A 24,712-nucleotide genomic window follows, 5' to 3' on the forward strand; every position below is an offset into this window, starting at 1 on the left:
CTATTTGGTGCATCACACATGAATGCATAAAATAGATTTGGAGAGACTTTTTTCTTGGAACAGCTGTCTTGGCCACTATTAATGCACAAAGACAATTTGACTGGATGGGGCGGCAGTTTCTCATCTGTAAACGACTTGGGCTTTTTCAGCCAGAGTTCTGACAAATGTAAAAATGGCAACTAGTTGTGGGAGAGATGCAAGGCTGCTACCTGACTACTGATGAGGTGCCCTTGAGCAAGGCACTGTACCCACAACCCACAAGCTCAAAAGAGCAGAACCCTTTGTGCAATCTTTTCACTCTGACATCTCTCGTTGGATGCCTGCTGTGCGAAGTTGAATTCCCGCTTGAGGAATTACAATGAGTATAATAATAATAAAACGCAACTTCTAGTTGTCATTATATTCATAGTTATTCTGGAGGAGGACATTTTCCCTATCTGCAGTGACTCATGGCTAAATCCTTGTAAAGAATGAGAGCTGTTCAAGTTAATGGCATTTTTGCATGGTGATGATTCACGTTGTAGTCTACATAATGTTAACAATGCTGTTCTACAGTACTGCCTTTTCTGGCTCAAAGTAGCTTGAGTTTGTGGAATATAGCGACCCCCGAAGGCCAAAATGCCAACCTGTGTAATGTACTGTTTTCCTGAGCCTCAGTAAGGTAGGGAATATTAGCGTGAAAAGAGAAACTTACAGTATACGATACTAATGATAAAACTACTACTAAAATCCAATTTGTGATGTTTTTTTGCTATAGGTTTGCATTGAGTATTAATTTGCAAACAGCATATGATATTAATATCAACCAAATGGTTCATTTTCCGTTACTCGGCAACCAAGCAACGCATTGACTTGTGTTGCTTGTACATCGTCGGCTTCCGTCCCACAACCAGGAAACGACCGGTTCCTTACCACTACGACCAAGAACTCATTTTCTCCACTTCATTACCTGTGGTCTGTTATATTGCAAATCAAAATGAAGAGAAGACCTGAAGCTAAATCTGGTGCTGCTAGAAAGGTAATATCACGCAGAACCCAATTAGCCAAATACCTTCTAGAGTGGACGAGTGAACTTCTAAACGTCAGGAATCATATGATACCTATGTCGAAGCATGTGCAAATGTCATTTTACCGCCCCATACGGAAAAGTCAGACTAGAACAAAATACATGATACCAATGGTTATGAATGTGTCTTGAATTATGTGGATAGTTTTTAATTAATAGCTATTAATTTGGTAAACGGCCAGTAATGCAGTATCCACACTAATGTCAACGTGCACCTTTTTATTCCAGAAATATTCTGCCAACATTTTGAAGTATAATCTAGCTCTTGTCTTTCACAGGCAATTTCTTAAATCAAAATTACCTATTACATTAAAATTACATTTGCCGGTCATACTGTATCCAGAGTGTAGGCATACTCCTGTTAAAATAGTTTAATATACATCACTTGTATACTTTATTTTAAAATAACGTTGCCATCACCATGCATGTTGTTGGTTTTCAGGCAAATGCTTCTTGGAATTATGGTCAAACAGTTTATTCTTGATTTGTGTAGACCGTGATGATACCCACGTTGAGGCATTGGTGTTGACAACGTCATGCTTTGGGCATTGGTCAAGGTGGAGGAACAGGGTCATGAACAGTTAAAAAACTCAAGACTAATTTCAGCATGACAATGTTACCAATTATACACCTAAATTGTCAAAAGAAGGTCTGAAAAGAGGAACAACCTTTTGGAATGGCTTAACGGCAGCCGAGATCCTGCTGATGGATTTGGAGTGCTTTTGGAAGGGATATTGCAAAAATGTGGATGCCCTCTAGCCCCCATAAAAGAGTGATACAATTTAAATGAAAATAAATAAATAAAACTCTAATCTTCTGTATTAAACTATCCTGTTTAATGATTTCAGGTCCTTTGTCCGAAGTTAAATTGCAGCATTATTGGTAGGAATCTTTAGTGTTCTCATTGCGTTTTTTAAGTGGTACCTACCAGGATAGACCCGCTTTGGTCAAATTATCTAGAATGTCGAAGATATTGGACCTTTAGTGTCTACCAATGTGTCTTAAACATGTGAGTGAGTTGTTATAACTGGCCTAGCCTAGTTAGGGTAAACAGCACATAATGTGGAATGGTGGTCCACTTTTTCCCTACTTACAAGACCAAGGCAACATCAAATGCACTCCACAAGAGATGATTTATTTATAGATAATGTGTTGATCACATGATCGGTATTTGCTTGTCTGCTATGTTGGAGGTCCAGATAGGGAGGGTAAGGTAATATTGAAAAAAATAATTGAACAATCAACATAAGCTATGCAATATTGATATTTGACGAATTTTTACTTAAAAGGTGCAGTGTGTAAAATGCACTTGTCATCCAGTGGTGAACTAATAGAATACAAAGACCTTAGTTTGACACGGTGCATTTTGAAGCATCGTAGTGCACGTGCTACCACCAATTTTTTCAGCAGAGGTGCAAGCAAAAAGTCATCGCAAACAACTTGTAGTGTTTCCTCAAGCGACAGAAATCAGAGAATATATACCGGTAGTGTTAAGGTGCTGAATTTGGGCAGTTTTAATTTAAACATGTTTAACTAACTCTAAACGTATAATCAGTGACCAAAATATTTGTTCATTAATTGATCAATTGTAGTTCCGGTAAATGGTGAAATAAGACGTTGTCCTTCTCGCCTGTATTGTAAGGACCATTTGGATTGTTATCATTGCCAAGTTGAAAAGTCAGCATCTGTGATTTATGGGGTTGTGGTAATACCCATGGCATGGGTAACTTGCACATCTGTGAATGTGAAGGCACCAATATTGCTGAAAGATACATACAGGTTTTGGAGAAACATTGGCTGCCATTCAAACAATGTCTTTTTCAGGGACATCCCTGCCGAGACAATGCCAAGCCATATTTCGAACGTGTTAAAACAGTGTGGCTTCGTAGTAAACAAAAATGTGTGGCGCATTATGAAGTGCAAGATATGACAATGGAGACTTATGACTAAGGAGCAACACTTCAACAATTAGTTTCCTCAGTTCCAAAATTCTTATTGGGTGTTGTTAAAAGGAAGCGTGATGCAACACAGTGGTAAACTCAAATTGTCCCTGTGTTTTTGGAACATGTTGCAGGCATTAAATTCCAAATGGGTGAATATCCATCCAGCCATCCATTATCTGAGCTGCATAAACTACCACAAAAACAAATACAAACAGTAACAAGTATCAATTTGAACATTAAATATTTTTAATTAATTTCGTAATTGTTGTTAATTTTCATGTTAATGGGATGTCCGTAGCACGGAAACCATATTAACGTAAAAAAAAAAGAAAAAAATGGGCACATTTGTTTTTCACAGGACAGGGACGATCTTGTCTTTATCGTGTATTGAATTGACTATATCCACATTTTACAAATCCCAACATCACTAGATTTGGGGTTTGTAAGAACACAGGACTTGGTTATATTTTCGAATCATCTACATGATTACACCTAAGTGTTGTACTTAATGTGTTTCAACAAGTTATTCAACACTGACAGTGTTCAATTACTCCAACCCCCACCCCTCCCCCCTCTAAAATTTAGGAAGCAGAAGATGGACAACGCAGCAATGCTGAGGTCAAAAGCCAACTTTCTCACAGCTCATTGCTCATAAACATCGGGAAGTGTTTGCTTTTAATCATCATTATCCCTCCATTCCTCAACTATGCATCGCTGCAAAGAGAAGGACAGATGCTGCTGCCAAAAGGTTTTCAAAAAAATCCCCCCAATTCCTCCTCATTTGTAGTTTGCTTTGAGTTCCATCATATACAAATCCAGCCATCAAATCTCTCAGCATTTGTTTCATCTTTTTGGTTTGTGATCTTATCTAGAGGGCCAAATTGTTGACGTCGGCTTGGGTCAACGGATGCATCTGTTGTGTAAAGGACAGGGGAAACCAGTTGGTAATTGTTTTTGAATTAATAATACCAATCTGATACCATTTTATGGCATATGTCTGTATGTGGAATCCATGTGACATCAGGCTAACTCATCTCTCTTTTAGTTATACTAGATGCACCAACTGGAATGTCTTCAGACATTTGGTTTTATGTCCAAGAGAGCGTTGCTACATTAACAAAGGTGAGGAATTAATGGAGTATTGTTAAATTGATATCAGTTGTCATTTCATATAACAGGCATGTCCATTCCAACTGAATTCTTGAAATAAATATTCTAATTCAAAGTAAATCATGCGTTCACTTTGAGAGTGGGTTTACTTATTGTCATAAACTTGTTTTGTTTTTGTTCCAGAATTTTTTATTTTTTATTTTTTATTAGATGGCATTGCTATCATAGGATTGAATAAATTCACTGTGAAAATAGATATTTCGATAGAAGGAGCTACTATTTCTCAGGGCATGTTTTTTTCTTCCTTTTCTGTCGGGCCTCATAGGGAGGGTCCTCGCTGTGACTGCCTGATCGTCTCTGCTTCAATGAGCTCATTGCAGCAGAAATTTAGGGCTGACAGACTGCTCCATGTTATTTGTCTGAAATATGGTCAAAGTTAGGTCACAGGCTTGCTTGGTAGAATTTGATGACCTAGTTTTGAAGACTGCTGAAAAATCTACTTACCCATGTCTTCCTTGTACACTTTGTAGGTTTGTACCTATGACCGAATGGGGCTGGGATTTAGCAAGCGTCTGATGCAGAATGAAACCACAGGAACTGAGAAGGTTTGGGGGATTTCTACAACTGGACGGTGAGTATCTAAATTCTCCTTTGCAAGCAATGTGAATAAATCAATATCTACAATTTCAGATGGAAGATGGTTCATGTTCACAATGTTTGGACTTTTTATTGGGTCAAGTTATTATAGCAACCCTGAAGCAAACACAACAATTCTTGGTGGAAGGTTTTTTAAATTTTTGAATTTTGTAATAATTTAATGTACAGCACTGTGAACAAGTAATTGCCCTTCTCTCATTGCTGTTTTTTTTGTTTTGCATATTTATCACACTTCAATTTTTGGGTCATCAAGATCATTTTAATATCCCACAAAAAACGCCCAAGAAAATGCAAAGTCCAATTATTAAATGATGGTTTTATTTATGAAAGGAAAAATAAAATCCAAACCAATATGTCTCTCTATGAAAATATAATTTCCCCCCTTGATAAATCATGACTTTGCTTTTTTTCTCCACAGTTTTGGGAAGTCTGAATTCAAATTCACAGGCCTGTTTAAAGCCAGATTTGTTCATCAGAGTTAACTGTTATTTTTAAATTTTTGGAAATCTGAATTCAATTTCACAGATCTGATTACCACCAGATTTGTTGAATCAAGAAATCACTTCAGTGGTATGCATCAGACAAAGTGAATTAGGATACAAAATTGCAAAAAGAAACTCATGCCACAATTAAGGACGGATATGGATATTGACTTAATTCATCAAAACTACTACTCTTAACGATACTGCTCATCGATCCGGTGCCTTAACGATATTATTATCAGTACTTTTTTTGTTTAGAAAAAAATATTACAACTCACACTAATCGCAAATGCTTTATTTCAGTTATTCCTGCCAAGGGTGGCACAACCAATTGTTAGGATCAGGGGGCATTTACTTTTCACATAGGGCCAGAGAGGTTTGGATTTTTTTCATTTAAGAAATAAAATCATCTAAAAATGCATTTTACATTTACTTACTGACTGATCATCAAAAAAAAATCTGAATTAGAAAAGGGAGAAATACCTTTTCATGGCACCGTGTTGTGTTCTTTATCATTAGTTTATGGCAATCCATTTTTTTTATTTGGGCCTTGTGCTGAAACATACAGAAAAATACAGGACAGGACATCTATTTAAAAACACAGTCATAAAATGGGCAGGAGTGTCTAATGTGACAAATCAGTACATTTTCCTATCTAATACTGTTTGGCGCTCGATGCTCAATCATTTGGTCATGGCCACCGGAGCTCATTTGTTGATCTTTAAATCTGCCTATGGGTTGAGCACCAACAGCAGTCAGCAACCCTAGTTTACCTTGGCATTTGGCCCAACAAACAATTAATTTTCCAGGATTCAACATCTCAAGGGGTTTAATGACACCCTAACCTGAACCGTTGAGTGAGTTAGTCTTGTGAAACCTGACACCAAATGGGACACCCTGAGCTTGATGGATTACTGCGTTGTACCCAGAACAGAGATAAACTACCAGAGATAAGCTATTGCATCTCATCTAATAATTATTTCCTTGCTGTGGTATATTTGAGTTTATTTTGTTACCTTAATAATACAAGAATATGAAATGCAACATGAAATGTAACTGGTAATTGTACCTTTTATTTAGTTTAGTATTTTTAGGATCTCAAAGCTCATAGGCTACTTATATATATTGCACTCTGGAGTGGTGTTAATATACCTGTTCAAAAGATTGAGTGAAATTATATGAACTGTTTTCATATTTCCAATCGTCGCTCTTGGGTGGAATCTTCTCTCACATCTCTAAAACCTCTACTTTTCAAAGAAAAACCCTGCCAAAAAAACAAAACAAAAAACTGTCATATTGCTCGAGTTACCAAACACTAGTATGTGATCAAAGCTGGTATTATAACATACACTATTGATATTATAGACTGTGCCAATATCTACAAAACATCATCTAAACATCATCAAGTACCCAACAGAGTTAATAAATTTGCTTTCAAAGTACTTTTCTACTCTTAAAATTGGTTGGTAATTTGTAAAATGAATAAATACAGTAAACGACATGAGGAAACCGTCAGTATGGATTTGTGAAAAAATAAGAAATTGGCCGTATTTGGGCATTTAAGGTTTCTGCCCAACAGTGACGAAATGCATATGCAAGGTATTGCCTTGATTAACAAATCAACCTTCTAGTCCAGGATGCTTGTGATCTTATGTTATTTTTAACCACAGACATACTGTATGAGTTGTGTGTGTTGTCTTCAAGCATGGTGGATGACCTGCACCGACTGTTGCTGGCTGCTGAGATCAACATGCCGTTGATATTGGTTGGCTCGGAAATAGGCACACTCAACAGCAGGTTCTACAGTCACATACATAATGTGTAAGTTTCAAGATGGAAATTATCGATATTATGTAGAAGAATGCTTTAATCAATCCCACCAGGAATCTGCAGCAAAAAAGTGTTGATTCCGCGGAGAGCGATTATGATTTTCCGGAGAGAAAATCTTCATTCCACAGCTTGAAAGTTGATTTTCCGCGGGCATTAAAAAAAAGAACTAAAATGACCAGTTATAAAGAAAATGAATATATAATGAAGTAAGAATTATTTTAGGAAATTTGTAAAATGAAAACAGTGAAACACAGCAAAGGAGAAGTGCTCATGAATATAATTTAAACAGATATTTGACAATATTTCAGTGAAATAGGCCTTTTTTGTGCATAGAAAAAAAATCTAATCTTTTGAGTTCAGCTCATGAAAAATGGGAGCAAAACCCAAAAATTGTTTAGTAGAATTAAGGGGAACTCTGAGTCTGCACCTAAGATTTATAATTAAAGGAGAAACATCCTGTTTCATCTATTTAACTTTTGCAGATTACAATGACCTGGATGAAAATCGACATGGTTACACTTACATGTGTGTCCTCTTTGTTGTCAGGCAAGTGACAGACCTGGTGTTGATTGATCCTATACCAGAGGACATTTTTGAAGAGGAGCAGTGGAAAGACTACTGGTGAGTTTATTTCAATATATACCATGTAAATGTATGTTTTCAGCACATTGTAGTACATCAAGAGGTTTAAAGAAGAAACCACGAAGGGTTGTGGGAAAAGTGATTTTAAGTAAAGATTGAGATAAGAGGAAGAGACAGAATGGGGAGAGGAGCTCAAGGTCACTCAGCAGGTTTGAAGGACAGAAAAAAGTAGATACAAAGAAAGAGGCGGGGCTGAAGAGCAGAAAAAATAGTTATATCAAGAAAGAGGATTATGGGCAGGGGAGCTAGCTTTTCTCGAATCAACTTCCATACTCTTCCTTTATTAGCCTTTGTGGTAAGAATAGTTGATTATCTTTGCTGGGCGGACATCATTAGCTTGATTAAATGGAGACAAAAGAAAGTAATTTGCTATACTCAATCTTTTAGCGTGAAACAGATGAGTGGAGAGCAAGGGTTGTGATGTTAATACACACTGTATTAATGCATCATAAAACTGCTTCAATCCTGCATGTGAATATTACTTCATTCCATTTGGCTTGTCTTGGTTGTCTTTGTCACATCATTTATCTTAATAAAGTGTATGGGACACAATTTTTCCAAATGTTAATATTTTGTATTAAACAATATAATATCCATGCCACAGTAAACGGTTTCTCGAATTGACACAAATTTACCGTGTATTTCATGGATTTAGCATTATGCTTTGAAAATCTTCTGGACGGGGCAAAGCACCATGGCGAAATTGTGAGGAAGGCGGATACAATGTCATCGAGCCACATCGCTGACTTGTAGGCTGTGAAGTGTGCTCGTGGTTTTTCTTCTGATTCCGTTTAAAAAAAAAAAAATGTTTCTTATTCACTTGGATTATGCCGCCACGTAGTGTTACTGGGTTTTGTTTGAACCAACGGGAGGACAGCGTGATCCTGTTTCGGTTCCCCAAAGATGCTGTTTTACACGAAAAAGACAGAGACATGTAATGGCACCTGCTGGAAGCATCAATCGAAAGCCATTCAGAAAAGAGAAAGAAAAGAGGTAACAACTAAAATCTGGTAACAACACAGCCATCCCCACCCTACCGGTAGATGCCACCACCGCAACAGAGCCGCGATAAATCTAATCACAACATACAAATGAAAGTACTTGACTAAATCATGAGTACTAAATTGCACAGATGTATAACACATCATTATTATTTGTTGACATTTATTTTTCTGCATCAATGGATGCTATTACAGCAATAAAAACAATGTGAAATTGTATTTATATACATCAGTTTTCATTGTAGCCTTTGTAATGGGTGGAAATGCACTACTTATTTCGACACCATACAAGAAGAATTGTTTGATATATACGGGGGGTGCAAAAGTAGGTATACAATATTGAATGATTTTTTTTCGTTTCGTTTTCTTAGTAATCACAGTAAGTAGTGTATGAGTTATTTTTCTTTTTTTATAACTACCTACTTTTGCACCCCCTTGTATATTTACAGTAGATCTATTGCAATAATTTCAAGAGAAAAAATGTCATGGGGTATGCTGAACAGGTATGTTGATATTGCAGGAGCTGGGCTGTTTTGTTCAGAGAATGTAGAAGCTACAAAAGAAAATGAAAATAGTTGGTTAAACAATTGTTATATGATCACGAGTATGCACTAGAAATGGCTCTTTGAATAACCTGATGCACTGCTGACAAACTCCTTGTTGGGAAAGACACTGCTAACTATAATTTGACGCAAATAAAACCGTGACATTTCATACCCATTGTAGATTTCTATTATTATCCATACAAACAAGTAATTTACATGTACGGTATATACAAGACACTACTTAATAAAAAAAGTCCCCCTGTTGTTATGTTTATCACTTACATAACCTTTATAAAAATGGCAAAACACCAGTTTGTAGTTTGCTGTACTCTTTTACTGAACAGGTGCCAAACTACAATTTTTAATATCACTCCGCCGAGGCAACACACTGGGTGGTATCCTATAATGACAAAAAGTAGTCACCCTCACTCTACAATGGATTGTATGATTGCCTAGAGCAAATACATAACACCTGCCTACAAGCATAGTAATTAGCATTTGTACCACAAAAAAAAGAGGACAATGACACTCTCAATCAATAAAATGTTAGAAGGCGGTAAACCTCACTCCTCTTTCAATTTAAGATAGCTGGCAGTATAACACAATTGGACTGTGATCATCATGTCTACAAGATCGCTCAAATTACGAGGCACGTTTTGCGTGAATTTTCTGCATTAAACGCTACCCTGTCATTGGCTCTTTTTGTGCTGTGAGATTACTTTAATTAAACAATAAAAACGGAGCGACCAATACTTACAGACAGCCCATCATTGCCATCTTCAGAGTCTGGAGACGACCCCCGTTGGGGCGATGACACACATATGCACTGGGTCAAACTAGGTGGGGCGGCCAGGTCATGAAAATATTGCGTTTTCTCCATCTTTTTCAAAGACTTTTCATTACGCTTTTACAAAAGTAAACTTTGGAATCGTATTATTTGTACTTGTACTCTTTCTTCAAAAGGTTTTTAGGCCAACTTCATTTCGTGTCTCATACACTTTAATCTCATGGAACATGGATGTGAAAAGTACTCATTACACAGATGTTGTGATGTCAATTAAACACGGTTGATATAACACATGGGTGTCAAACTCATTTTTGTCGCATTGTAGGTACGGTTCCTCTCAGCGGGCCATTATAACTGTGGAACAATATAAGCGGGTTTGTGCGCCGTTACTCATTACTTGTGTGCAGATTATATCCGCATGACCCGAGTCTGATAAATAAATACCCCTGCAAATGTCATATTTACATGTGACCAAAAGTGGAGCAGCAGTATTTATAAGCTGTATGTGTCCAATTATGTTTTGATTAATATGCATCCATTGACATGAATAGTACATGGCGGTCCCGCCAGGATCCAATTACTGTATAGGGAGGCAATGTTAGAAGGAAATAAAGCAAAGACTTTATTTACGCAGACATTTCATCATTACTGTCCAATTTGCATGGTGGAGTTAAAAATGGAAACAGGAGTGGGATAAGCAGTAAAAAGATTCTAAGTAATGTAGTACAGATCTTTGCGTCACAGCATCACAGTGCCTTTGGCCTGGCATCAGCCAGCTTTATTTAATTCCTTTCTTTGTCTCTATAGCTCAGTGGAGTCTTCTTGTGGGTGTATATTTCTGTTCGGATATGGTTTTGTTTGCTGTTTGTCTCTATCCATAGATAAGGCGTGTATGCAATAGGGTGCAGGCCTGCACCTGAGAAGGAATCTGCGTAGACTAAATCAGTCTTGGAGAACTGGAGGATTTACACATTAAAGCTCTGTTCATTAACTGAGGCTCACTCACAAAATTAGTTTTGTTGCGTCCTACAAAATGAATCGCCACCATTTCCCAGAAATGGTATTTCTGTGTGTGGGTGTGCATTCGTGTGGGTTCACTTAAAAGGGGCAGCATTCTTATGTATAATTTTCTCAGCATGTTATTCATTTCCTTCCGGTCATGGATAATGCTTTTTGATGAGAAATAAGGCAGTGGATCTAGAATTGGAGATTAGTGCAAACCCCAGTGTGTGTCTTGACAAATTGCATTCGGGACAACACTGAGTGATTAGACTTAGTCAGTTATGTGGTAAATTTTTGTGCAGCAGAAGCCCTGGGGGCAGATGGGTTTTGATTTTGCTGCAGATTCCGTCATAGGATTGACCATTGCTCACAAAATCCTCACATGATCACAAACGGGATCCACAACCCTATCATCAACGCCTTTTCATCAGCTTCACTCCATCCCCTTTCCATCCTCCAGGTGTTTGTCCAGGTGTGTTGAGGAGGTGCGGCACACCTTGAAAGGCTGCAGTTGTTGCCCAGCGTGTCTGGGCTTTAACATATTCCCCTGTCCGATGCCCCCTCCCATTCCATATTTGAGTCGTTGGTGTTTCCTAGTGTTGGGCGATATGGAAAAAATATCACGATATAGGCTATTTCATGATAACGATATCCCATTATATATTTTTAGTTATTCTATAGAAAAATATACAGCATATAACTGATGACCTTTTCTCACGATATTTTAAAGCGACAAACTTTATGCTATAGCTTTTATTATATTATGAGAAATGCATTCAGTACTGGTGCTATGTAAAACTATCAAATGTAAACAGAAGCAAAAAGGCTAATGCTTCTGACAGAAATTGATTAAAAATGAAAAAAATAAATAACTACTGTAAGGTAACTTTGTGAACATTTATTGTGCAGATCTCAAAAGTCAAAATCAAAACTCTGGGCTGTATTGTGAAAACAAATCATATATGTACTCAATATACTGCATGCATCAATTTTCTCAATTGCTTATCCTCAGTATTAGTACTAAAGCCCGTTGCCATTCCAACCACCCACCGGTGGTTTTGCGGGTCGTGCACGCGGGACATTCACTAAATACTGAACAACTTCAAAGCATTCCTGGGCATGTTATGTATGGTTAGAAAACTGAGTTTCGGCAGATTCGAATGGTACCAAACATTGTAAGATACAATCATATCTGCAGGCTCGGCGAGCTTTTAAGTCAAAACAATGCTAACACACCAAAAATGTGCAACTCACCATTTCATCCTCAAATGTCCGACACAATTTCATAATCCATCATCAATGATCATATTAGATCCCGGCTCCGGCCTCCCTGTGTGGCGTTTGCATGTTCTCCCCGTGCCTGCGTGGGTTTTCCCCGGGAACTCCGGTTTCCTCCCACTTTCCAAAAACATGCATGGTAGGTTGATTGGACACTCTAAATTGCCCCAAGGTGTGATTGTGAGTGCGGATGGTTGTCTCTGTGTGCCCTGCGATTGGCTACCAATTCAGGGTGTCCCCCGCCTACTGCCCGAAGACAGCTGGGATAGGTAGTATAGTAGTATAGCTAGTATAGTATTCAACTAGCAGTAAGCATGTACTTAAATGTCTTTAACATTGTGGGAGCCACAGGCAGAATAACGTTTGCCACTGTGTTTAATTCACAATTCCCTGAAGTTTCTCTGTTATGTTAGGAGGCATTTTAAAAGTCGTTAGTTTTGTATTGATTTCTCCAAAACAAATTGATAACATTTAAAATTCAATGCTAATATAGTTTTCCTGATACAACAAAAATGACACAAATTGAGTTGATTGAAAAATAGACCATCCTGGCTGGATTATCCCTTTTTCTTGACAACAACCAAAATACAAGTTATTCCATAAATAGCTATGGGCTACCAAAAACGGTGCTTTTAGACATTCTACGTGTTTTTGTGTGTGTGTATCAGTTACTCACTTGACACCAGAAACCATCCATTAAAATGTACAAGAAATGAAGAAAAAATGGTGGTCCCTTAATTTTTTCCATGGCTGTGTATATATTCACATAACACATAAGGATAATTACAGTTGTTTTTACTGCTCCTTACCAATATACTGTAATTGGAGTTGGCCTTGTCCTTTCCCTGACTCACACAGGTTTCACAGCCCCCCCCATCTAGAAACAACCAGATGAGTCAGGAAATACACATAATTGTAGTCAGAGCCACACAAAGTTTAACAATTGCAGTTAGCATTCCTAATGAAGCTTGACTGTTGCAGCATGCATGTATTTACACCAGTTACAAGCTGTAACAATAATAATAATGGTCAATAGTGACGATAGATGAACGGCTGAGTCTTTATTTGGTTGTGGTGCAAGAAGGACACCTTGTGCTCATTAAAGGTATTACACATTTTCCTCCCTTAAAACACTTGTTTTTATCAAATATTTTTTTCGTCCTCGCTTCTCTGCTGTGTTCTCAGCCAAGTCTTCCATTCATTTCATAGATTCTGAATTATATTTTTGGACTATAATTGCTTTTGCACATGGGACGAGGGGTGTTGGATGGCCCAGGCAATGAGGTGTCAGAGACAGCAGGTGGGTGGGAGGATTCGTTGTTTTTGTTTCCTGCTCTGTGAATCATTTTGACTTGCTTTTTAAGTATGAAAGGTGCCAAGTAAAAAAATGATTGATTTCATAATTCATTCCTCTTATTAAAACGTTACAATTGACAGTTTCAAATCCTACAATTATGAATATACGGTAGTTAACTTTGTGCATTGTGCAATGACGAAGATTGTAATTTTAATTCTAAGTTAACTAGCTAATTAATGAATTTTTTGTTTCCTTTTGGATTGTTTGTGAAATAAATTCAATTGTGTAGTGCTTGATATCACATCAATAATGTAAATCCTCATATAATAGGCATGCTTCAAGTAACACCTTTCTAGTTCTTTAATGCTACACATTGTTTTTCTTAATACAAATTTATGACCGCTTCTAAGCCCTGCAATTTGTTGGCGACCAGTTCAGGGTGCTCTGGCCCAAAACTCAACTGGGATAGGCACTAGCATGCATGCAGCACTTGCGAGAATAAGCGGTTGAGAGAATGGATACATAGATGGACTGCTAAGAACTGAATGTATGGTGCAGCTCACCCATTACGTGTAGTTTTTTTTTGTCCACATAATAAAACGTCCTTCAGTGAGACAGTGATTCCCTTTTCCTTCCAAAAGACTTTGCAATAACCACTTTAGTATCACTCATGCATAATAGTTATTGATCCCATGTAATAGGCTATGTTTAAATGTTCTCTACTCATTGTAATAGTTGGCAGAGGCTCGTGTAATAGTTCGTGTTTTTTGCGCGAGCAGGCTCTCAGGTAATCGAGGCCCTGCATATGAAATGAGATGGTAATGAGGAGTGGGGTTGGGGGGGAGGGGGAAGGGAGGCTTATCACTACAGGGCCAAATTCCGACAGTGAATTGCGCAGTTGTAACAAAAGTAACAGAGCGTCCATTCAGCCTGCACTAATCCAGATGGGAAAGTCAAACAGCAGAAAGTCCACGGCACAAACTCATTTCATCACTTTATTAATTTAGATATTGCCTCCTCGGTCCTGTTGGGAGGGGAAAAAAGCCCATCTGAAATGACCAACAACGGCAAAGCGTTTGGCTCTACATTGCTCCCCCACTTCGTCTCCTCACGTTATCTGTTTAATTCATCCCGCCAATCTTGGCTGTCTTTACCCACTAAATTTCCCTTTGACACGCATGCCTTGCTTCGCATAATCCTCACTCCAGGGCAGAATTAAAAATGGGAGGGGGGAACATGAAGAAATTGGACAGGTGGCTGGAGAATCCTTGAAATAAGATTCAATGCCAGACCCTGGGATGATTGGACCAGATTTGAAATGGGGGGGCCGACAGAAGTTTTTCTTCCTTGTTATTTTTGGAATCAAGGGGTGAGAAAAGGGTGACAGGTGGAAAATGCTCAGCCACTTTAAACTCCCTTTAGAGTCAGGTCTAAATTGTACTGCCAGAATGACTTCAGGGAAAAACTGTGGCAAGGAAGATGAAAATGTCAACGTGTCATATTTCAGGGGTCTTATTCAAAAAGTTTTTCGGCAGTGAAAGATTGGAAATTACAGAAGTCAACTCGTTTCATTTCCTGCTTGTATGATTATTGAAATGATTGAGCGGGTTTGCTCCATCATGAATGGAACTGCTAAATTGTCTTCGGAAAAAGTTAGTTGCAGCAACTGAACGTCGGTTCTTTATCAGTCATATTTGATACATCTGTATTCTGTAAGAAACAAGTTCAATCCTATTTTACAAGTGGAGTGTTTGTGCTGCTGATAAGGACATGCCATGGATCAAACGTTAAAATCTATGCACCTGTCGAATGTTGTTCACTGTGGTGTATTTATTATTAACCCTTCAATAATTCAAACACAATCCGTTCTGACAAGCTGATTGACTTTTGTATTAATTATAGAAATAATAAAAGCTTAGCCTTTATGTGTGCATGTGAGTGAGTGCCAGCTAGTACAGCGGCAAGCAGCCTGACTGACAGAAGAGGCAACGAACGACCATTTATCAAGTCAGAAAAAACTATCATGTCCATTTTTTTCTCATCGAGCGATAAGTCATAATTATCGTGAGAGGCCTAATGTAAAGTTTATATTCAGACCAGCAGTGCAAATATTGTCACCAAATTTTGCACTCCGTACATGGGTGAATATCGAGAGCAGAATTTGCAGTTGACCTGAATTTGTCTTCGCCTGGCTTTGATGCTGGTTCAGTTCCCACTCAAAGTTTTGTAATTGTGAGAGTTAGCGGTTATCTGTCTCTATAAGTATATTTGCTCTGTGACTGACTCGCGAGCAGCCCAGGATTGTCTCATCTGTCACATTTAGAGAAAGTAGCAGTATACATTATAGAATAACAAATGCCATCACACTGCACGCACTGTTATGTCTGTCATAATACTTGTATGTATGTGTATATGTATATATATATATATATATACACACGCCAAACGGCCACGGCTCGGTGAAGTGTAGCTAATGTTGGTGAGTGACATTTTTGATCATTTCTTTTTAGTTTGGTCCCTGAAAGTATGTCTTTACATGAAAATGAAAAAAAATGTGTGCATGCCCATATGTGCAATGTTAAATTTGAGTGATTATTTCATATTTTGCATCTGTTACTGTATAGTTGCATTTATGGCTATGACTGTCTACTAGCCTCTCTAAGATTGAGGCATTGCAATTGCACATGAGGAAGCTGTGCCGTGATTGGTCGTTACCTGATCCCTGAGTAGTTGTGATGTCATTTTCAGTCGACAGAAGTGAAAAAATGGCCGCCCTTTGAGATGGCTAAAAAGTGGTGGATTTTGCTGTTTAACTCAGATTCCACAAATGCAATATTAATCAGAATGCTGTGTTTCTACTAGCGGGCCTGCTGGGAACATATTCTTGAAACGAAATATGTTTAGGTTGATTTTAATTTTAAAAAATTTAAAAAAAGGTCGCAATCGGCATTGGCCTCAAAAAATTAATATCGGTCCAGCGCTAGTTTATTTCTCTGAGATTGGCAGTCGATGCAGTCTTTTATACGCTATGCGTTGTCGCCGCCAGTCGTTTCTCCTGAGTAGAGTGGGCGTGTACAACCCCGAGGGGGCACTCACTTTAATAGTGAGTCATGATCCTACATCACAGCGGCGCCAAATTCAAATTCCCTTGTTTATGCACACTTTTGTCTTTCAAATTGTACTCGGCACAAAATTTACACGACACACAATATGTGAACTCCTGTGAAGCTTATATTGGGGGAAATCGTTTTTGATATATTTTCAGAGGTTGAAGTTTGGATAATGGATGGATGAAGTGGACGTGCATAGAGATGTGTATAAGACTTTTGATGACGATCGGTTGTAGTTTTCAGACATTTAACGACATTAAGCTTTTTTAGACTCCCTCGGCAGCCAGCCCGACAGCAAACTGGGCAGCGGCGAGCTGACCCACTGCATAAACATACCACCTATGACCCACTCACACCCACACACACACACACACACACACACACCCCATGTACCATCATATTTAACCGTGCAACCACTCACGTACAAGCGGTAAAATGCTATTTGGAGAGCGCAATTGTTTCCTCCTTCATAAATAGGCATAGAATTGTTAAAAACTTGGATCCAAAGTGTGGAAAGTCTGGCCCAGTTCAGGAATAAGACAGGGACTACTGTCCCCCGGTGCTTGGTGGATGATCTACGGTGTGTTGGCAGCATTTAGGGGCAGGCTGTGCTGCTTGGCACGGTGTTGGCGACAGAGAGCGCATGGCACTATTGACTGGGCTCCACCGGCTGAGACCAGCCAATTCAGAGCACCAGTGAGCTAAGACCGATTAGGTCTCCTGAGTTACAAAATTGCAGTGCTCTTCTTTCATCACCCAGAAAAAGAGGATTTTTCATTCCCCAGGCAAATGTTTTTTTTCCCTTTCAACTGAGAAACTTTTGCATTTTGGACTGAAAAACTCTTGTATGACTACTGCCTTCCCGTCAGAGAGACACTACCATGTCTCCTGTAATATTGCTTTGCGCGAATCACTCATACATGTTATGTTTCCGGTTTCTAATTACTTTTAACACTAGAGAGAAACAAACGACACAGACTGTCGCAGGATGGGTCAGTCTTAAAAAACTCATTTTTTCCATTCATCGGTACAGTTTTTAACTTCTAGCTTCAAAATTTGAATCAGAGTTGGTTGATTTATGGTTGATGGGTGATTTATGCTTTCATAGAAGTATTTTCAACAATGTCTTCACTTTTTTTGTAGCACATCAGGTTTTTGAGCTTTTCATTTTTTGTTTGACCTATACAAGCTTGCGCAATACGGATTCTACAATCCCTTGTAATTTATAGCTATGATGTTTCAGCAAAAAACGTCTGCCTGTTCCTGAACCTAAGCTTTAAATAATAAATAATTGATTAATCTGTTGATTGTTTTTCCAAATAAATTCCTTTGCTTTATTCAAAAACAGGACATTGTTTCCAGTCGACACTGCAGAACATTCACAAATTATTATTCAATTACTGGTTCGGTGCGTAACATCAGAAAACAGGCGAAAAGATTGATCATTGCTTTTCAAAGTAAAAGTGGATGTTTGTAAATGGATTATTTTGATTAAACACAAAAGGTAATTAGTCTGCTTTCATTGAGGACTGCATACATTTCAGAATATTTACTGTTGAAATTCTGAGGACTTGGACAATTTAAGTTGAACAATGGTTTCTAAATAATTAGCAATTGATTATCAAAATAGTTTATCAATTTGATAATTTTTTGTTGATACTGTATCAAGTATTTGTTGATTTATTAAATGTTGCAACTCCACTGTTTTTACAATTCGTATTTGAAGTGAAGCTAAAGCAAGCAACTAACAGACTAAACCTACTCATGCAATCTTCTTCAACCTGACAATTGATGTTTTGATAATTGCCCTGCAAAAAACAAACAAACAAACAAACAAACAAAACCGTAGGGATATCTTAAATAATATATGAATTCTTAAATTGATCATTGAGAATTCTATTGAATATGTGGATTTGATTGTAATCATGTCTTGAAGCAATTCTGAGTAAACAAACAAACAATCACACTCAAATATTCTTTTGAGCACAAAAAATAAACAGCAGTCCAATATGCTTTTTGCATATTGCTTATTGTGAACAACTAAATTCTAGAGGTCCCACGATTAATCAACAGTTAATCGATGAGCTGATTAATAGATTATTATTTCTGATAATCAATTGATTGTTTAGACACTTTAAATGTAATATTGTCCAAATGGTCAAAATGTCAGCTTCTCAACAGCAAATATCCTGTTCCTGTAATCCTCCATGAATGCAGACTGATTCATGCTATATAAATAAAACTGCCTTGCCTATCTTTCTGTTGAATCAAAATAAAACATTTGCTTTTATTTTGGAATACAACGACCAACATTTTGCTTATTTTCTGACATGTTACGAATCAAACCAGTAACCGAATCATTCATTTATGTTTGTTCATTTTCTGCATCAGCTTGAAATAATGTCATGATTTTGAATAAAAGGCTGCTAATCAAAACATGTTTGTTTTTTTCTCCGTCAATTAACTGACAAAATACTCTGCAGATGAATCAATTCTTAAAATAATCCTTAGCTGCCTTACAAATAACCAAAGTGAATTTTCATGCATGCAAGAAATGTAGTCAAAGTGACTACAGTGATGTATTTAATAGTGGTGGGACTAATTAAAACATTACCGGTAATTAATTTGTTACTTTGTAGTTAATTAATTTCAATTTTATAAGATATACATATTTGACATGATGAACATAAAAAAATTAAAAAAAAACATTTGCAACAGTCAATCAAAAGTTTATCATTTCTATCAGGCAACTACATTACACCAACCAATTAATGTAGTGCCATTTTTAACAAAGTGCAATAACAAGATGATATGATATCGAGCCGTATTTTGAGCCAACAATATTCAATGTGTGTACAATGCAAAGCTGAAAGTGAAAGCTAAAAGTTAAAAGCCTACACTTAGAATGAGGGGGTGAGCAAATCAGCCAATGACGGCTTTACACAAGCGCATTTCACTTCCGTTCTGACAGAGTGAACATCCTCCATCGTGATGAACACCAGAAAAAGTCGCTAGATATGTTGTTAGCTGCTGTTTTGTTTGAAGGGTCTGACATTCAACAACAGACTGAGAGTGAAAGAAGGGTGCAAACGATTCTGTAGCACTTGAGCTGGATGCCTTGCTCAAGGGCACCGTGACAATAGCCAGGAAGCAAACAAGCATCTCACTAACAACTTTTTTTTTTTTTTTTTTGTCCACAGCGGGTCTTGAACGCATGACCCTAAAGCGCTTCCCTTCTTCCAGGACCAAACCGAAGTCCTAACAAATCATATATATTATTTTTATTACAGATACACTTCTGCCACTCCCACTATGCTAAAGGTGGTTAAAACGAAAATTACAATTTGAAGCTGTATTGTAATATTTTTACCAGTAAACGTTTCATCCATGTTCATCAGATAAAAAAAACAAACATGTTTGCCAAAAACTTGTCTGTTCCAATACTGAGATTTGGAAATTTTCATGAGCTTCATGCAAACGTTCCAAGATTTTTATTTTTTTTATTTTTATTTTTTTTATGGTTTTAAGGTATGGTAAGCTGCTGCCATCCCTTCAAGCCAAGCAGTTTTCAGCAGCTTCCGGGCTGAGCCGCTTGCTGATTATCCTGGGAGCCATTGAACCAACTATCAAAGAAAATGTCTCAGAGGAGATCATCCAGAGGCAGGTCAGGCTAATGCACACTCTTGAACACACACTACAACACAAGCCACAGAAGAGCATTCCCCACAGGACATGATATTGATTATTCAAACTCAGGAAGAAAAGGCTGCAAAATAGATTACGGGGTGTTTTGGGAATGAATATGAAACTGAATGCCACATAAGTAGGAATGAATATGACACAGAACCGTGTCTTTGTCACCTCTACGTCGATTGTTTTTTGAGGTCTTTTTAGCCTAATCGAGGACAGGCAGGTGCGGTGTATTCAAGTGCTCCCATTCTGCCACAGGGTGGGGCTGTTGCAAGACTGATCGTTGCTTCGCCTCAGCAGCGGCTGATGCAAGGCAAGGGCCTTTTGTTTTCAAGCGCACAAAAAAAAAAAAAAAAAAAAAAAAGTGAATTTGGAGCGACGACAGTACCAGATGCCATTTTTAACAGCATGAGAATTGAACATGTTCCTGGAGACGCCACTAGCCACAAATGCAATGTCTCCTGATATGTTCTCGTTTAGTCAGCCGATGACATGTAGGCCTACCGTTTCTAAGGCAGTGGCAGTTAATAAACTGTCTTTGCTGGCAATGGCAAATTAGGTTTTATGCATGGGAAGGTTCGTATATTCAACTTGTTCAGAGAGCGGCTGCGTTTGCAAGACAAAAGCAGTGACATTTGCCCATTAATGAGTTCCTCAAGGCAATGCTTTCTGGTGTTAAACAGCAACAACCCTATATTAGCTTTTACTGTATGTTGTGCAGAGCAGAGCTACAACAATACAAACAAATATTAACATTTTTAAATGAACGTTGCTATGTGCCAACCATTCAACATCATTATTGTCTTTTCAAAGGAAGTGTTTATACTTCTCTTCCATTAGATAGGTGCAGTTGTACCACACACAATTTTTAGGTTACATTCAGTGGAATTACGGCAACTTGTGTATGGCATTTGTGAAATTTTCACAAGCATGCCACGTGATCAGCATTTTCGTCCACTGTCTATATGATGCAATGACGTCTGCTGGTGGGTGAAAATGAGCAGTTCGTTTCATCTCCTTGTTGCCTGCTGCCAGCCCCCCACCCACAAATTTGATGGCGGTTGCGATGTGGGACCTATTTCCGCTTTTCAAGTATTACAGTTGTTGCCAAGGAGATAAGGACATCATTGTGCTTGAATTTTCCAAGGACGAAGAAAAGGTTTTGTAGACAAGCCAGTGAAGGTTAGAATGTGTATACAAGCCGGCCCAACTCAGCCGAGCATGCAGTTCATATCTGAAGAGCATGTTCTTGTTCTGTAACTGTTGAACTGAACTGGAGCACAGTTGTTTACTGCGGCATTATTTATCACCAGATCTGATTGCATTCCATTTTTGGCGATGAGCTCTGCAATTTACAACTAAACATGGTCTGCCATTTTCAGTGGCTGTATGTTTATGATTTTTTTTTTTTTTCTTGTCTTCACTAGAAATACCTTTTAAGTAACCCTGCCCATCAGAGTAGTGCTGTGGATGAACATTACTTTCTGAACGAAAGTGCAGCTCAAGTAAGGTAAACTTTGTGAGAAAGACATTTCCTATTTTGTCAAGGTGAGGTGAAGTGAGAAAAAAAAACCTCATTCGCTGCCAGACATTTTTTCAGACCCTAATGTTTGAAAAAAGAATAAATTACTGAACTGTCAAAAGACAAATACACATGTCAATGGCAGTGAATGAGTTAAAAAAAATCATTGGCATTTGTTTTTAAAGGGACATTACACGATATAAGCCGCTCTCAAGCAGGACCTCAGTAAGCGTGATCACTGGAGATTCCTTTGACCAACAACTCCCAAATCACCTAAATCAAGTGAGTCTGTTGACTGGGAAATTCTGCGCTTCATTATACTGAATATTGTATGCTGAGATTCATGTTGGGACAATAATGCAAACCCGGTAATAATTTGTCTTGTTTCCTGTACCAGATGGTATCTAAGCTTCAAAAGAAGTTTCTGGAGGAGTCCTACCCATCAGTCGATCACATTCACATAAAAGGAGTCGACCGTCGAATGATCTACAAGAAGCCATCTGCCATCAGCCACCATCTCAGGAAGCTAGTCAGCCAGCGACAAGCCAAACAGCACAGCCAGTGACCCATGGCCAAGACAGAAATATAAAACATACCCGGGCAGAATCTGATATCAAATGTTGTAAATTACTCTGTAAAACATTCAAGATATCTTTTTTTCTTTTCCCTCCAGCATAATGTTGAGATTATCTGCAAAACCAGTGATGTTCGTCATGTAGTCAATTTTGCATTTATTTTTCGCAACAGTTGAGGAAAACTGGAGGGTATTCAAGCTTGATAAATTATTTGCTGTCTTGGATTCAAAAAATCTTGCAGCTTGTTATTCCAGGCACTCTTTACCTGATTGGCCAGTCCAAAAAATGAGCATTTTCTTCTTATCATTGCACTGCTCACCCTGATGTTGTGATTTCATGCAGTTGTCTTAACTCATTCACTGCCAGACATTTTCAGACCCTCTTTTACCCTAATGTTTGAAAAAAATTTAAAAAACATATCAATAAATTCCTGGGATTGAATGGCTGGACTGTGAAAAGACAAATGTCAATGGCAGTGAATGAGTTAATATACTTAAATGTAACGACCAAAGTATGTACAGTAGATCTATATTAAGTTGACACACCTGTGTTCAAATGCCAGGTTATGTTACAGAAAAAATGAGATGCAGACAATTCATTTCAAAACGTTTTCCATCTACAAGCTTTACAACAATGGAAAATAAAAATCTTTTCATGAGGGGAAGTTAAACCAACTACTGGGATAATTGCGGTTGCACAAATGTGCACACCCTCTTATAACTGGGGATGTGGCTATGTTCCAAATCAAGCAAATATATTCCAACTCATGTTAAATGAGGAGTCAACCCACACCTGTCACCATTTCAATTGCTGCCGATTAACCCCAAATAAAGTAAAGATGTTTAGTTGGCTTTTCCAGACATTTTTTGCAGTCACACCTTGCAGCGCAAGCCATGGTCCACAGAGAGCTTCCACAGCATGATGGGATCACAATTTTCAAAGGTATCAGTCAGCAGAAGGCTATGAAAGAATGTCCAAGGCGTTGGCCATGGAACACAGTGAAGACAGTCATCATCAAGAGGAGAAAAGATGGCACAACAGTGACAGAACATCCCTTCAGAATTAATGCTGCAGGAATTTCTGGCAAGTTCTGGCTGGTTCAGATGTCTGAGCTTACAAAAAAAAAAACACACTTGAAATCTCCCAAATGCATTTGGAAAAATGTCAAATGGTCCAATGAAACCAAGGTTGAAATGTAGGTCCATAATTACAATCCCCCACCCCTCCCCTCCCAGCGAAGAAAATATTTCAGGTCATGTGTTATGTATGCCAGCTAAGAACTGTGTGGTTGGAACGAAAACCTCACTTGTTGTGCTTTCTCATAAGGTTTTGAGACGCTCCCAGAATGTCTGCTTCTCTGTCAGCACTCTGCACTCCCAAGCCGGAGTGGGTTCAATCCCTGAGTAGGGGGGACGCCGCAACAGTAAAAATGTCCTCCCGATGGTCGACAAAATATTTTTGGGGGGGCATCAAAACTATTGGCCCCTGACATCGGCTGCGGCCTTAGTCAAGGTAGAGGGAATTAGAAACGGCGCAATTCCAAGTACCAGCCAGTGTTAGCCCAAAACCTGTTCTGTATTCTGCTAAAAAGCAAAACAACATGAGGAGAAGCCTGCTGGAACAGGTGAACCTTATTCGGGGTTAATCAGAGGCACTCTAAATGGTGACAGGTGGCTGATTTCTATTTAACATGAATTTGACTCTTTGGGTTGGCCAAATTCTAAACACAGCCACATCCCCACTTACAGTATAAGACGGTGTGCACACTTGCACAGCCACTTTGTCAGTTTTTTTTATACTTGTCCCTGTAAAAGACTTGAACAGATTATATACCGGTAGGTCATATGAATGGTGGAAGTTTTCAAATACTTTATATTGGTTTAATTTTATGATGTCACAAAACCTTGGCATTTGAAAAGGGGTAAGCAGACTTTTTATAACCACCGAATTCCTCATCATTTGCATTAGTTTCTTGAGTCAGATGGCAGCCAGACAGAGACTTTTGAGATGGAAAATCGAATTCAGTAATTTAACAGACAGAATTCCAGAATGAATATTGTGAATTTTTGTCCTGCAGTTCTTTTGTGTGCAAATTAAGCTGTAAATTGTGTTATTGCAAACAAAAGCTACATGGTTTACGTTTGTGATAAATAAAAAGCCGACATCAGTAGTTTA

The 24,712-nt window shown here is 38.2% G+C and overlaps 1 protein-coding gene across 1 annotated transcript; it reads left to right on the plus strand.

Moving 5' to 3' along the window:
- Positions 1-868: 868 nt before the first annotated feature.
- Positions 869-24,712, plus strand: LOC147144023 (uncharacterized). The gene is made up of 11 exons (XM_086038470.1): positions 869-1,018; positions 3,595-3,757; positions 3,882-3,953; positions 4,055-4,131; positions 4,650-4,750; positions 6,963-7,079; positions 7,635-7,709; positions 20,279-20,414; positions 21,868-21,950; positions 22,148-22,244; positions 22,360-24,712. The coding sequence occupies exons 1-11, from the start codon at positions 977-979 to the stop codon at positions 22,525-22,527; spliced, it is 1,131 nt and encodes a 376-aa protein (XP_085894596.1). The 5' UTR covers positions 869-976; the 3' UTR covers positions 22,528-24,712.

The sequence above is a fragment of the Filicampus tigris genome, chromosome 8 (genome assembly GCF_054856515.1).
Source record: "Filicampus tigris isolate MCC_2025a chromosome 8, RoL_Ftig_1.0, whole genome shotgun sequence".
NCBI lineage: Eukaryota > Metazoa > Chordata > Actinopteri > Syngnathiformes > Syngnathidae > Filicampus > Filicampus tigris.